Source organism: Liolophura sinensis, chromosome 9 (assembly GCF_032854445.1).
Source record: "Liolophura sinensis isolate JHLJ2023 chromosome 9, CUHK_Ljap_v2, whole genome shotgun sequence".
Lineage (NCBI taxonomy): Eukaryota > Metazoa > Mollusca > Polyplacophora > Chitonida > Chitonidae > Liolophura > Liolophura sinensis.
In genome coordinates, this window is record NC_088303.1 from 14,864,649 (window position 1) to 14,878,901 (window position 14,253).

Below are 14,253 nucleotides of genomic sequence, written 5' to 3' on the forward strand. Positions count from 1 at the left end.
CAGTTACTACATACAAATGAACTTAAATTTCAGTTTCCATTTTGAACAGTTGTTGATTAGTGTTTCCGAGAAATTAATTCCGTGAATCTTTTGTGACTTTGAGTATAATATGTGTTTCTCATCTCGATGTTATTTTAATGAACTGCACTGAAGTGAAACTGACCTATATTCAGCACAGTCCTTCTTTCTAATGTGAATGAATATTTCCACCAAGCAATCATTTTAATGACATCAGTCAGTTGAGCCTTCCTCTTCTCCTTTCGAGATTAACAGTGGCTAGGCATTTACCACATCACGAAGACCGCTTTGATGGCCTAATGGTTAGAGCATCCGTCTCGAACTTGGGGAAACCCGAGATCATACCAAAGACTGTAAAATGGTGCTTGCTGCTACCCCACTTGGCGCTCAGCACCGTGAAGGTTAGACGAAGGAAACAGGATAGGTAGACACGGTGTAAGTATAATATAACTGAGTGGGGTGTCATGTCTGGTGTCTTCGTCACGATAGTGGCGGCAGCACTTTGGTGGCATGGACTTGTCCTGCCACAACAAGACACATAATAACTCATCGTCATATGACTAAAAAATTGTTCAAACTCAAGCATACATACACACATACCACATCACGACTTCGAGCTGCTTGAGGTGGAAATCCGTCCTGCAACAAGGAGGCACATTACGTGTACTCTAAGGACTACTTCGTCGTCATATGAATGAAAATTGTTAAGTAGGATTTAAATCCCAAGAACTCGTTCATTTGATGCTAATGAATGTACTATGTTCATTTTTTCTCATCAGAATCAATAAATTAAAAACATTTGTTGCTACCTGGTTTTATCTTTGCAACTCTGCTTTTGATATCTTGAGAGACTTCTAACGTCTCCTTCAGTTCAATTTCACAGGCCCGTTTTCTGCATGTAGTCCGAAAGGTGTTGCAACTCTCCATATGCTTTCATATCGTTGTGGTTTGTGTTAAGGGGTTAAGTGCATGGTAAACTAGACATACAGGAAGAAAGTCATGCTGAATACGAGGCACCCATAAAGTGATTCCCCATATCAATAAGTAAATGCATTAATATTCCCCGAATTGTGATTAGTTTGACACTTACTTTAATCAATAATGTGATATCCACGTTGATCATGTTATATAAATGTCACACAAGACTCATATTGCATATTGCAATACTGATTTACCATGCTATCCGGAAAGGCAAACACTTAATGCACCATGTAAATTGTGAAATTGTCAAGTGTTATATATATATACCACACATACGCAATTAATAACATCAAATTCTGGGTATATTGCTCTTGAATGATTGACTTGTTTGACGTATAAGATGACGGTCATTTTTATGGGTGAAGGAAACCAAGGGTAAACCACGGACCCTTAGCAAATTAATGACGAGCTGTGACGAAGAGATTTATAGATCTTAAACGTAAGTTGCAAAATCATCGAAAAAAGTAACCTGAACTTTATTTTGAAAAACCCATTAGTATGTTCCCATTATTATGTAGTAAGCCTGGAGACCTACCGGTACTGAAAGTGTGTTCTGTATCTCCAGTAACGAAAGCTCGTTTAAATTGAACGGTGTGTCTTATCTCCATGAGGTAACGGGCCACAGAAAGTTCTGGTTGTATAGATAATAAACCTTCTCAAACAACCCCATAAGTCTGTCAAAAACTAAATATATCCATCGATAGATATACTATTTTCATATAAAGTTTTAAAGACAGCACATCTAGAATTGTGAGGCCGGCCATCAGGGCGTCATTGTCTGGATTGTAAGATATACAGTTCCGGTACGGGAAATACAGGCTGTGACACGTATACGTCGCTTTTCGTGGATTGATGGTGGAGAAAGTCAATAAAAGATCCTGGAACTCGTATAACTTTAACTGTTGTTACAGGGTAGCTGGTCAAATAAGCACACTGTATATGCCTTTATGCACTGGAAATGTAGAGCAAAGTCGAGTTATCTTTACTGCCATACGATGTTCTATAATACATGTAATAGTAATGGCAAACATAATTCCTCCAACGTGCATGTACACATACAGCTATCTTGACTAAGCTATATCTCCTATTCACATCTGTCTTTAATTTCCAGCAAAGTTTTAAATGGCGAATGATGAAGACCTCATACGTAGGTCTCAATACAGCCCGTCTCCTCACAGGTCTTGGCAAGCCCGCCATATTGTACCATCCTCGGATCACTTGTGTGTTTTCCAGTATAACAAAACCCTGTGTAGTATCCATTAACATGTTCATCATAAAAAAACATTCTCGAAAGCCTGAATTCTAACATGCAGATTTTACACACGAAATTAGCCCCTTTGCCATCTTGTCTTAGTTTTTGCACATGCGCATTAGGGTGACGAATGCAGCACGGGGTATTGTCTTCCGGTCTGTATTCCTTGTGACACCGGACACAATGCGACCGCGTGGCAGGTGGACAACTGATTCTCGGGAACAAAATCCCCAAAGCTATAATGTGTTTGGAACTTTTCCTGGACAGCTTGCCGAGAATAATATCCTTTAAGACCTCCCCATCTGTCTCGAGGACAAACTCATGCAGTCTTTGATACTCGTTGCTGAGGTGGGCACTTTTGACAGCTGAAGACTTGGAGTCGTCGAAAGGAATTGACGAATGGATGGATGAATCGATGGATGAAGGACGTGGCCAGTCACCACTGATGCTGTCACGTGAACTGTTTGTCTGAGAATCTTCGTCACTCAATGACGTTGGAAGGTACATCATGATTACGTCACGCGGGATATTAGCCAACTATCATGCCTCTTGTACGGTCTGTAAAAAGAGAGCATATACAGGATTATTCGTACTGCGATTGTACAGCTTAGCGTACAATTCTACATAAATCTAAGCATTTTCATGAGAGTATAGCTATTTCATGTACACTCTTAAAACGCAAATGTTATAATTTGTCAAAACACAATTTCCATAGTGTTAACACAATATGGAATGATATAAAATGTGAATGCCAACACATTAAAATGTTACAACCGATAATGATTGCTACATGTGCTTGTAACTGTTAAATTATAAGAGTTTTAAAAATTATAAAACAATAAACTTGGCTTACATGCAAGAAATATTGAGTATTCAGAAAATTAGAAATTTTTATTTATTTATTTTGTTTTGATTGGTGTTTTACGCCGTACTCAAGCATATTTCACTTATACAACGGCGGTCAGCATTATGGTGGGAGGAAACCGGGCAGAGCCCGGGGGAAACCCCATGACCATCCGCAGGTTGTTGACAGGCCTTCCCACGTTAGAAAGTTTTAATACAAATTTATAATTATATATGTGCAAATGAAGATGTATTTGTAAACAAAAGTTCCTTTTTCACCGACACTGCAGCTTTTTATTCGCTATTTGTCCAGCTATAACAGCCCCATGTTGGGTCAGCTTTACCCATCTGTTTTGTGTGTCATCACACTCACATGTTTCTCCCTGGGTTTGTGTTTTGAGACGTTATCAGTGGTGACAAACACCCCTCCGGAGAAAAGCTTTTAGATCTCCCGATAACATACGAGACAATAAAGCCAGGGGCGTATACACATTATCTCCCGTCTCGAAAGAGATAATGATGTCAAATAAGAGGTATGCTTAGATAATGCATGTTAATCACACGCACGACTGTGTTTATATTTACACAAAATAACTCCACCATATTTGCTCACACCCTGGAGTTATGGCAATCAAGTACCCACATTGCATGTTATCTAAATGTGGTGGAAGACGTGTTTATAGATAACATGCAAAACAACGGATGATTGCCAAAGATACACTGGTGTACTTAATTAAAATACTCTAAACCTACAGTGGGCGAAAACTAAATGCTGCTAAAATTGTAACTGTAAATATATTGTTCCCAAGGATAATATGCTGCAATTTTCAATGCAGAACTGACTGTCCCTGATTAATCTATTCCATAACTTGTACGTCAACATACGAATAACATTGAGTATATAGCGAGACAACATCGCGGCACACAGCAAAAACAGTTAAGGACTTAACAGTTAACTGAAATCTCTCTTATACCATTAGTCATATGCCATTTCCAAAATTGCTTCTTTTACTTAATTAATACCGGTGGTCGTCGGGATTTACTTTAAGTAACCCTAGCCATTCAGTTCATTCTTATTATCAAGGATTAGGCGAAGTCGTTTAACTTCGCCTCCACCATACATACCACCACCCACAGCATTTCCGCTGCATGAGGTGGACTAAAGTAACCAACAGTTCCGTAAAAACCCCAAATTTGAGTTTCTCATGATATACCCCATTTTTTACTATGCTGTGTGCATTTTTCCGTATTTTTAGCTGATCGAAAATTGCTTAGAAGTTTCCTCAGATTCGTTGTCGATTTTTCCCTATGAGTCAACTGGCATGCCCCTCCCATGTCTACATATGAAATGACATAGCACAACGGCTTAATATCAACGTACATCTTTTTCCCATGAGAAGGTAAATCATTTTTCGACAAGAAAGAAGACAAGTTGATTTTTCCCCATTACATTGTAAAAACGGCATGCACCTGATCGATAGTTTGAACACATACGATATCGTGGTTTGTCCTGGAATGAACCTGATTTCGCACGTGGATTACCTGTATATTTGGACTTCGGATCAACACAAACTGTGGATGTTATTGATACAGCCGCTAACCTTGAAAGACGAAGTCATAATCCGGGTGGTTGTAAACGGGGATGAACGGCATCAACGCCAACGTAGTTGACCTCTTGAATCGTGTTACACCTGACTAGGCGTATTTATACAGGACATAGAATCGGTGTACTGAACGCTAAGATGATGTAAGCTATCCCACTACTACTTCATGTCAAGCCGCTGACAAGGCATTTTGCGAATACTCACGATGTCAATAGACTGTTCCCAGTTTTGCATGATGAACTTTTAATTGTGAGACACACCATGAGAAACCATGCTACAAGGAAAATTCTTGTCAAAGCGGATGGATTTTAAGGAAAAATGTCGTCTTGACAGAAATTCGGGATTATATTAAATCATGTTCTCTCTTAAAGGCCTTTGAGAGCGGAGCGTAGCTTAGTAGTTTAAATATGCATAATAGTCAACCACTATAGTCCCGTGAACCACGCTTAAACACTGGATCACAGGTCATCCCAGGAATATACCCACTTTTTTCTACATTTATGCCAAAGTCATCTAAGTTCTAGTGAAATAAATCTTGTAATGTAAAATGAGCATTCTTCAGCTTTTGCGAACTGATAACACGCACATGCCTAAACAACACTATGTGTGGAAATGCATCGATGCTACGAGGTTGTATAGGGATTAACTATAGTACGTTCAACTCCTGCTAGACTGCAATAATCCACCTCAGAGTCAAAATCGTTTGAAAATGTGAACACGCAAATGGTGTTACTAAAGGATAATCCTATTTTAAGCTACTTGTTTTGCTTATTAAATACAACTACCGAACGATAAATTATATAGCTGTACCATGCTATAAACATGCTGGAGTAACCTACAGTTACGGTGTTAAGAAGTCTTCCCATATATAGGCAGTACACGCTTGTACCACATATATAGATCCACTAACAGCAATCTGCCATCAAGCACATCAATAGTCCACAGTGTGTAAGTTCTACTCACCATGGACTACAGTCATGATTACAATTGACTATGGAGGCCAACCCGATATTAACGGTTCATTTTGCAGTCACGCTGCACTAATTAAGCGATTTCGATGTAATCCCTGTGTCGGAAAAATCCCGCTGAAATCAATCGTCCTTTGTGCTTGTACTTTTGTAGCAACCATATATGTACACCACCAAAACAAGGGTATTACGTATGAAAAGCTATACGACTGGTGTAGATTGGCAACAGAAATTAATTAGCAAGCTTGGGCCAATATACAATGGTTGTATTATACACTATTTGAGCTCATAACCAGCTCTATACTCCTGCCAAAATATTTACATACTCAATAAATTTGTTATCACGCGAACAGGCCTATTACCCTTGTAATGATCCTAAAACAATAAAATTCTGCACATGTATAGTAAAAATTGTGTTAGTCAACGCGAATAAACACGGACACATATTGATCTATACAGCCGATAACCCTGAAAGTTGTCATGTTTCTAAGACCAATTTATCTGACATTTTAAGGGTGATCACAGAGTATGCCATTACACCATGTTAAGGACTATGTATTTTTGTGAACGTGTGACTGTAAAACTGAAACACTTTGACACCCTTTATCTTGAAAGCATACAACGCAGAAAGCTGGTTGTGTTTGTTTTTATATTTATTTTTTTCTTATTTTTCTTTGTATCTAAGCCAAAATGACGAATTATATTTACATTCATTACGCTGCAGTGCTGCTTTTGTATATCTAAACATGTCTTTATTGGAAGATTTCAGCTAAAAAAAAGTCCACACAAAACACCTAAAAGGGCTGTATTTTTACCGCATGTATGTGAGTACAAACACAGGCCTTCTAGCTACAACTCAGTTAAGCTGTTGTAGCTCGTCCAATTACACTCACGTAAATCTTTCATGCACGTGAGGCTTTTTGTTTTGGTTTTCTTAACAAAAATAACAAGAATTATTTTTACCTCCATTATCTTCAACATCTTTTGCTCTAATGATTCTTTTGTAGATTTTTATAACACTTATTTGTTGAAAGATTTCAAGTGAAAGTAAATGCACACAAAGTCATTCTCCTTCAATATACATATATATACGTATATAGGTATATAAATGGCTGATTCGCATCTACATTGTCCTGCACAACGTTATCTCTATCCAGAAAGGTTCATTTTAAGAAGTAAAAATATTGCACCAATTGTGTAAGCAATAATTACATTAATGTACAAAAATGTGTTTGAAACTATTTTTAGTTGCTTATTCTTCTATTCATTTCATTTCACTGGGAAATACACTCATACAGGCTAAACACAAGACTTAGAGCCACATGCGTGCCACCCAATGGCAAAACAATGATTTACGAACCATAAAGTGATCAGTAAAAACCATTATCTATACTTGTTAATGACCCTTTATCTGGATAGCTGTGATTTATTGGCCAGTAAGTCGTAATTACTTCGGTATTGATTAGTGGAAAATTTTGGGCCAAGCAAGTATTTAGCTGCAACCCATGTGTATGCATATTTACTACGACACAAATAATAACAAATGATGTAACCAGATTCTGATACAGTGAGTAACTAGTGCATGCCCGTGTGGCGTGGTGACCGTTGCTTTATTGCATGAGCAGTTAAATTAACACCTAGTCTAGTAATCTAACAATGCTCTGTGCATGTCGCCTAGTGAATTACAACAATTTATAAGTGTCTCACAGTCTGCAGCCATTTCAGCTTGGTTCAGAGTGCACAGCCTCTCCAGATACAGGAAAATCTGAATGTATAACATACCGGTACTTAAAACTGCAGCCAGGAACATTCTAGATTTCAAGGCGTGTAACTTTAAATACATGTACAGTACTGTAATAGTGTCAAACATACCAAACAATTGTTTCAACACAAGAAGTTTCGTCTATTATGCATGAAAAATCCCCATAATGACATGGTTATATCTGATGGTAAATCACTGAATAGCAATTTCGGAGAAATAAAAGTTTCCGGTGTCCAATGTCATGCACGAATACAAAGGACTTGGTTTCTCTGACCAATGCAGCCGAGAGGAAATGATAAATACTGTCTTCTCATCACTAATGGCTGTGTATAGCACGAAGCCAACTCAACTGAGACCAAATGACGCGTGCTGTGCTAACAGTTTCCTAAGCATCAGTGTTCACCTATGTGTTGAAAGGTGGAGTTCTACAGTTATCAATATGCCAATCTTCTTCTCAATGATGCAAGTTAAGGGTTGAAAATACGTCCGCAGCCATATGCATATACTAAGTGGAGACTGAACCCTTAGTACAATTAGTAACTAGGTTCACTTACTCCACTCTACTTTTAACCTATAGTTTGGTGTGTGGGCGTGTGTGTGTCTGTGTATGCGGGGGAAGGCGGTTGTTTGGACAAACTTTACCACCCTTGCACTAGGGACGCTTGTTATTTCCCTTTAATTACTGTGGTGGTTCCACAGTCATTAGCTATGATGTTTAAGTTTGTACCTTAGAAAGTGAAGGAGTCTTATCACGTAAAAGAAGAATCAGTTCATCTAGTTTTCTAAATCTACGGTACCAACTGCATTGGTCATCGAAATGATATTTAACGGCACACACTACATGTTTAATTTAAATATTCATGATTTTCTGTCTACTGGTCCCTTATTTTAATGATCTATGCTTGTTAATAATAAATAGCTGATACCTAATCAGACCTTGATTAATGAGACGATAGTATCTACTTGTCTGAATAAAATAAGGATACAAATATGAAATCTCTCCATGTATATAATGCACGCAGTGTTTTGGCTTAAGCTCAGAGAGATCACAGATAAACAACAAACGGCAGGGACTATTTGATCCAGGATTGTCGGAATAGCCGCAGGATGCGGCAGGAAAAGTTCAGATTAAATTTACATGACGCGGCATTTTTCCGCTCCTCTATCAGGTTCGGGATTTCGAGTCTTCCGGCGATCTCTGCGTAAAGCCATTCCATCCCTAATATCGGATGTAAGCCCTAGGCGGGGGAGCGCACTGATTCCATATTTATGACATTTTTGCTTACTACTGGCATTCAGTCAATGTAGACAAATCCCTGGAGCTTTGTCAGCTACCATGCCCTCAAGCTATAGCTTGACGATATGTAAGCTTACATGACAATGCCATTTCATAAACTGCGAGAGAGCCGAAGGACGATTGCGATGCTTAGAATTTTTAGACTTTTATCTACCGTTTATTTGGACTGGTTTAACCGATTGGTTTTGTTCTGGCGAGCATATCGTATAAGAACTGAAGGAAATTCGAGGTGGTTTAAATGGTTTAAACTAAACTTCTTTCATTAAGTTCATAAATTCTTAGCAATAAAACGTTTTGCAACTACTTAACATTTTGCATGATGCAAACCAAAACTACACTAGTTTTCAATACTAAGAAATGGTATTGTCACTGCACCTTCTGTTAGTGTTTATATTACATCAAAATATATAAGCATAAGAAACAACATTTCTTACAGGCATTTTACACTCCATGTCATTCATAAAGTTGTCGTATTTGCTGTCGTCGCTGTATTCGTAGAATATGTAAAGAAAAATATAGTCAACCACTGTACTGATTTCGTATTGCAATGGATCACCAACAGTCCATTGCGATGTTATATAGGTATGAACAAAATCATGTATTACATGTTGGCTTAATCGGTTTAATGATCTTTCACCACATTTGTTAGGCCACATGTACTTAGATGTAAAAACAATATAATGCGCAATGAAATAACTTATGATGCCGCTGTTAGCAATACACTTTCACTTACGGTTTTTCAACCAAAACTCTATGTTGGCAAATATTTTGATTACCTAGATGTATATGTAAACAAGTATAACCGCAAGAGTGAGAACGCCTTACTTACACGTGTTCTTTCGGTCATAATATGTCAATTATCCCACACGCATATAGCAATGTTTAAGCACGGAAATTGTAAACGAAAAAAGTACATGGACACACACAGCGAAACAACAATTATCTTCAGAAAAAATAAAGTATGTCTGATATATATTTCCTGGTACAGAGGTAGTTACACAAAGACAACAATTGCTTGTCTGGCATAGTACACAACACCTCGTGAAACAATAAAATACTTATTTTGCGGAAATTCTGTCACGATCCAACACAGATGACCGACAGCCGATCATTTTTTCACTATAGGCCCACACGATAGATATCATCAGCAAAAACATACATTATTCGACATGTTTTGTGTACATGGTTTCGTTCAACACATACATGCATAACTGGAGCGCTTATGATCTAGTCAGCGACTACAAGGAGACGTTAGATCAGGGCATATTGTTAGAGTCTGTTAAATGTGCTGAAAACACAGCATTTTGAGTAATTCTAGACCAGTGACGTTAAATGAATTAAACATAACATCAATGCATTTTTTTACCTAATTCTGCCTAAACGATGGTGCTCCCACACATAAATTACTGCTACTTTAGCCTTTACACAAACACCTAGAATAAAACTGAGGTGACCTGACAAAGAGGTTGTAGGCCTACTTCAGCGTTTATCTGTGAGCATTTACCAAGTCTTTAGTCTTTTAGATTTAGGCCTATAATGTAATTCCTAATAATAAAGTGAAGTTACATCGAAATATAAAGTGAAAAAAGTCCATAAAAATAACAAGATCAATCTTTAAGTGACAATCTTGATCATAACATCATGGATGGTGTTCCCCACGTTTTCACAAAAGACCAAAAGATCGGTTGAGTCTAGTGCATAACTGCTCTTGCTAAAAGACACATACCTGACTAACGCTTGATTCCAGTGTTATTACTCGAACATCATCACAAACAATGTAGGTTCCGTAAATGAATCTCGCAAGTGCGTAAACTCCGGATAAGATATCGTCAGTTGAATTAAAGATACACAGATCAGCTAAACACCCGTGAAACCACAATGTGAGAAAACAGACCAGTATAGTCTTCGTCGTGTAGCGAGTGGACTTCTGTCAAACCTAACGCAAACAGAGCACGATCCTCTACCCAACCGCTCAGTCCGCCAGCGCAGACGACAATGACAGAGCGCGTGGCTGTGCTGTGAGCCTCGCGACGAGTGACGAGAATCGATCGTCTGCTCCAGCCAAATGCACACAGCAGCGGCTCGCTGTTCCCTGAACGTTTGTTTGCTATCGACAGGCGCACCTTTGCAAACACGGATATTTCTCTGAAAGGTTCCTCTCTGTGCTTTTAACCTTAAGTGAACACTTGTCGGACAGACATGTATGTTGGGCGTAACTTAAGATGAAGTTCTACTTCGAGTACTGAAAATGCGTAATCTCAAACGAGCATTGTCCCATTCAAAGAACCCAATTTTTCTTGGTAAAAGTTTGATTATGAACCTGTGGTAACACAGACTGTTAGAGGCCCTCATCACACGACGGGGTCGCTTGTGAGTATCGCCTCAGGTAATGCAAGTCTGCATTCAATTAGGTGTTGATGGGAGACATTATCACAGTAAGTAATGTCCTTAAAATCCCGTCCCACTGGCAGGAGCCTGATGATAAAGGAATCTGCCAGCCTCACCTGAAAAAATCCACTTGATCAGTACACTGGGGGGTCACATGTGGTGTGAATAGGGGAATTGATTGCCGTTATTCGACAGTCTTAGAATCGCGCACTCCCTGGGGTGTAATTCTAACTCTTAAGCTACAATAAACACGCATGACTGAGTATGCACGTCTATATATATATATATATATATATATATATATATATATATATATATATATATATATATATATATGTGTGTGTGTGTGTGTCTATATACTTGCTGTATAGCAATATTAAAAGCCTACAAATAGAGTGGAGGGGTGAAAAACTACTTATTCGTAGTACAGAGTATGAATTATCTTAATCTGGAACAACGTGTCACGGGAAACATGCATTGCATATCGCAACTCTAACAACCTAAAATAATCCCTATGAAATTCCTAGACATAAAACACAATGCTAAAGTCGTTCCTTTTGCAATGCTGGTGTCTTCAATGTAATTACCGTACATTGTTAAGTATTTTGATGTATTAGGCACCATGTATGTTAAATGGTACTGGTTGTAATTTCAACAGCTCAGTATACCTGTATTATCACAACATGATTTATAGCATTGATGACAAATAGTTTTCAATATTGTAACTTATTTTTGGATTAGTTCATTAATCTTGCGGTCGATCGATCCCTTACCAATCAGGTCTCAAATAAAAAATCTGGTCACTTTAATTATTAAGGTAAAGTGCAATACAGACGCTTTGAAATCAGAATTCTTTAATAGCAGACAAAAAAGTGACCTGTTGAAAACTGATTTTCTCTCAGTTAAGAAGTGTATTAACATATAATTTGACCATAAATATTTTAACATTGGTCTATTATTGTGTATTCCTTAATCCGTAATTGTACGCTACAATATAAACATAAACTATTCTAGCAGCATTCAGAAAACACAAGATTATGTTAAATGTTAAAAACTGAAATGTTCGCATGCTGTTGTAAGTTTAATTCGTAATATTCGAGAATATTAAAGTGAAATCTGTCTCTGGAATTGTACAAGCACGACTGGTCTCTCCGAAGAATCTGGATACTTGTACAAGTCTTTGAATCGTCTGTAAGTTCTCTCTCCCATTTACCTGGTTCAACAGATCACAAACAAACTTTGACCATGAGCAAACACTGCGCGTCTGTCCTTCTTTATTGGCCTGTACACACCTCAAAGCGTGATGTGGCTGGGGCTCAGTAAGTATCCAAACATATAAAGTTGACTTTAACACAAACCTGTGGAATTTACCAGATGGGTTTTCGAAGTTGGGTCTCATGTATGATCGATGGGAAGACCTCGAACTAAGACAGAAGACGATACCTTCCATAAACGAAAGCGATGGTGGTGTGAGCTGTATGATATATACACTCTGTGTCATTCTACATCCCGCATTGGTGTCAGAAGTGACATTCCGGTGTATTGCCACTGGCGACAGTGATAGCCCTCCATTTCGTATCGACCACTTTTTGTCTTCCATTTGTTTTGTTATCCAGCTTTCCACCACTTCCACTTTTTGACCCACTTCCATGCTCAACAGTATTAGCGAATTCTTCTTGTTTTCTTGTACATTTAAATGAAACCCAAATAACGTGTTCATTACTCGTTCAAAATACACTTATTTTATTTGGAATGTGCATATAGTATAAAATTTTAGAATACATCACAGTGTCATCTAAAAAGTTGTGCTGTTTCATTTGTGTTCTTTTATAAGAACTTTTATTATACTGAAAGCAGTTCTTAACACATCACTGAATATATGAAATCAAAGAACCAAACTTTTCAAGATTAAATGGAACAGTTGGTTAAAAGCGCGTTTGGCAGATAGACGTATACAGGTATGTATATATGCGCAAACGCTTGGTATTTCACAGTTCTTGCCCCCCCCCCCCCCCCCCCCCCCCCACACACACACACACCAACGTCAGCCCGAAAAAAAGAGAGAACCAAGACAAACAACCCCTTGAAATTAGCAATCATATCAGATGAAACAGACAGACATAAATGATGTTTAAGTGACTGAACACATGAAGAGTCGCATAACTAGATTTCATGACTTCATTAGCGGAGTGTACAAGCTTGCAGTGGTGGGCAGAAAGAGCTCATACAGTATTAGACTCCTGGCGAGTCTAGAAATTTACACTAACTTTGCCATTTACAGAAAGTCATCTGCTCCCGTGTAATGACATGTGGGCAGATGGAGACATAAATATGGCGGACAATCCATTTCTGTCAAGTGTCACCGGCGCTCGAGTCATGCATGGTGTCACACAGAAACGATTACCTTAACCGTTGTCGTAAATAAATAGTGCTCTTAATTTGCATACCGTGCTCTTAAAACAAAGGAATTTATTATCCGATTGTCTGTTAGCGTTTTTTTGGGGAGATTACACAATAAATTGTAAAAGAGGTTACATATGGCGTGAAATCAGCTGCCACTGTATGCTTGTCACATTAAACTTTATGTGATATTTTCTTAAATTAGTTCATTAAAAGCCTTTATACACAATAGGCTTTACATCGATGATAAATTAAATTAAAGTGTTCAAAAGTTAATGTTTTTTAATATGTAATATCAAATAGCCTTTTAAACGAAAGTCATTGTTACTTTCCAAGATTACGGTGGTGAAAAAAAACCGACGGAAAAGTTGTGGTAGTAATATAAAATGATATATGAAATAAAAATAAAATGATGAATGGCATCGAAACAAAATGGGGTTATAAAAAACGGATGCCGTATTGATGAATGTCACACTACAGCTGGTGTTGAAATGGTTTTCCACAGGTTATGTCTATATCTGGTTATGTAATCCTTAGCCTGATAAAGCAATGATATAAAATAGGACATTTTATACCCTTTGACTTTTATGGATATATAAAATACGATATCTGATAACTCCTGACACCAATGGGCTTACCATAAAAGTAAAAAGTTATAAAACATCGTATTTTATAGGTTGCGTCGGACTATGAAATCCCATGGAAAGTTTTTCAGGATTGAAAACTCTACAAACTTTCTA

At 37.9% G+C, this 14,253-nt stretch overlaps 1 protein-coding gene across 1 annotated transcript; it reads right to left on the reverse strand.

Annotated features, from left to right (window-relative positions):
- Window positions 1-1,198: 1,198 nt before the first annotated feature.
- Window positions 1,199-10,695, reverse strand: LOC135475563 (uncharacterized). Its single transcript, XM_064755488.1, has 2 exons — window positions 10,452-10,695; window positions 1,199-2,809 (listed from the first exon to the last, which is right to left on the reverse strand). Exon 2 carries the CDS (start codon window positions 2,759-2,761, stop codon window positions 2,141-2,143), a length of 621 nt encoding a protein of 206 aa, XP_064611558.1. The 5' UTR covers window positions 2,762-2,809; window positions 10,452-10,695; the 3' UTR covers window positions 1,199-2,140.
- Between the last annotated feature and the right edge of the window lie 3,558 nt (window positions 10,696-14,253).

Excerpts from the sequence above, each read along its gene's own strand:
- LOC135475563 (XM_064755488.1), bottom strand. The coding sequence starts at position 2,761 with ATGATGTACCTTCCAACGTCATTGAGTGACGAAGATTCTCAGACAAAC.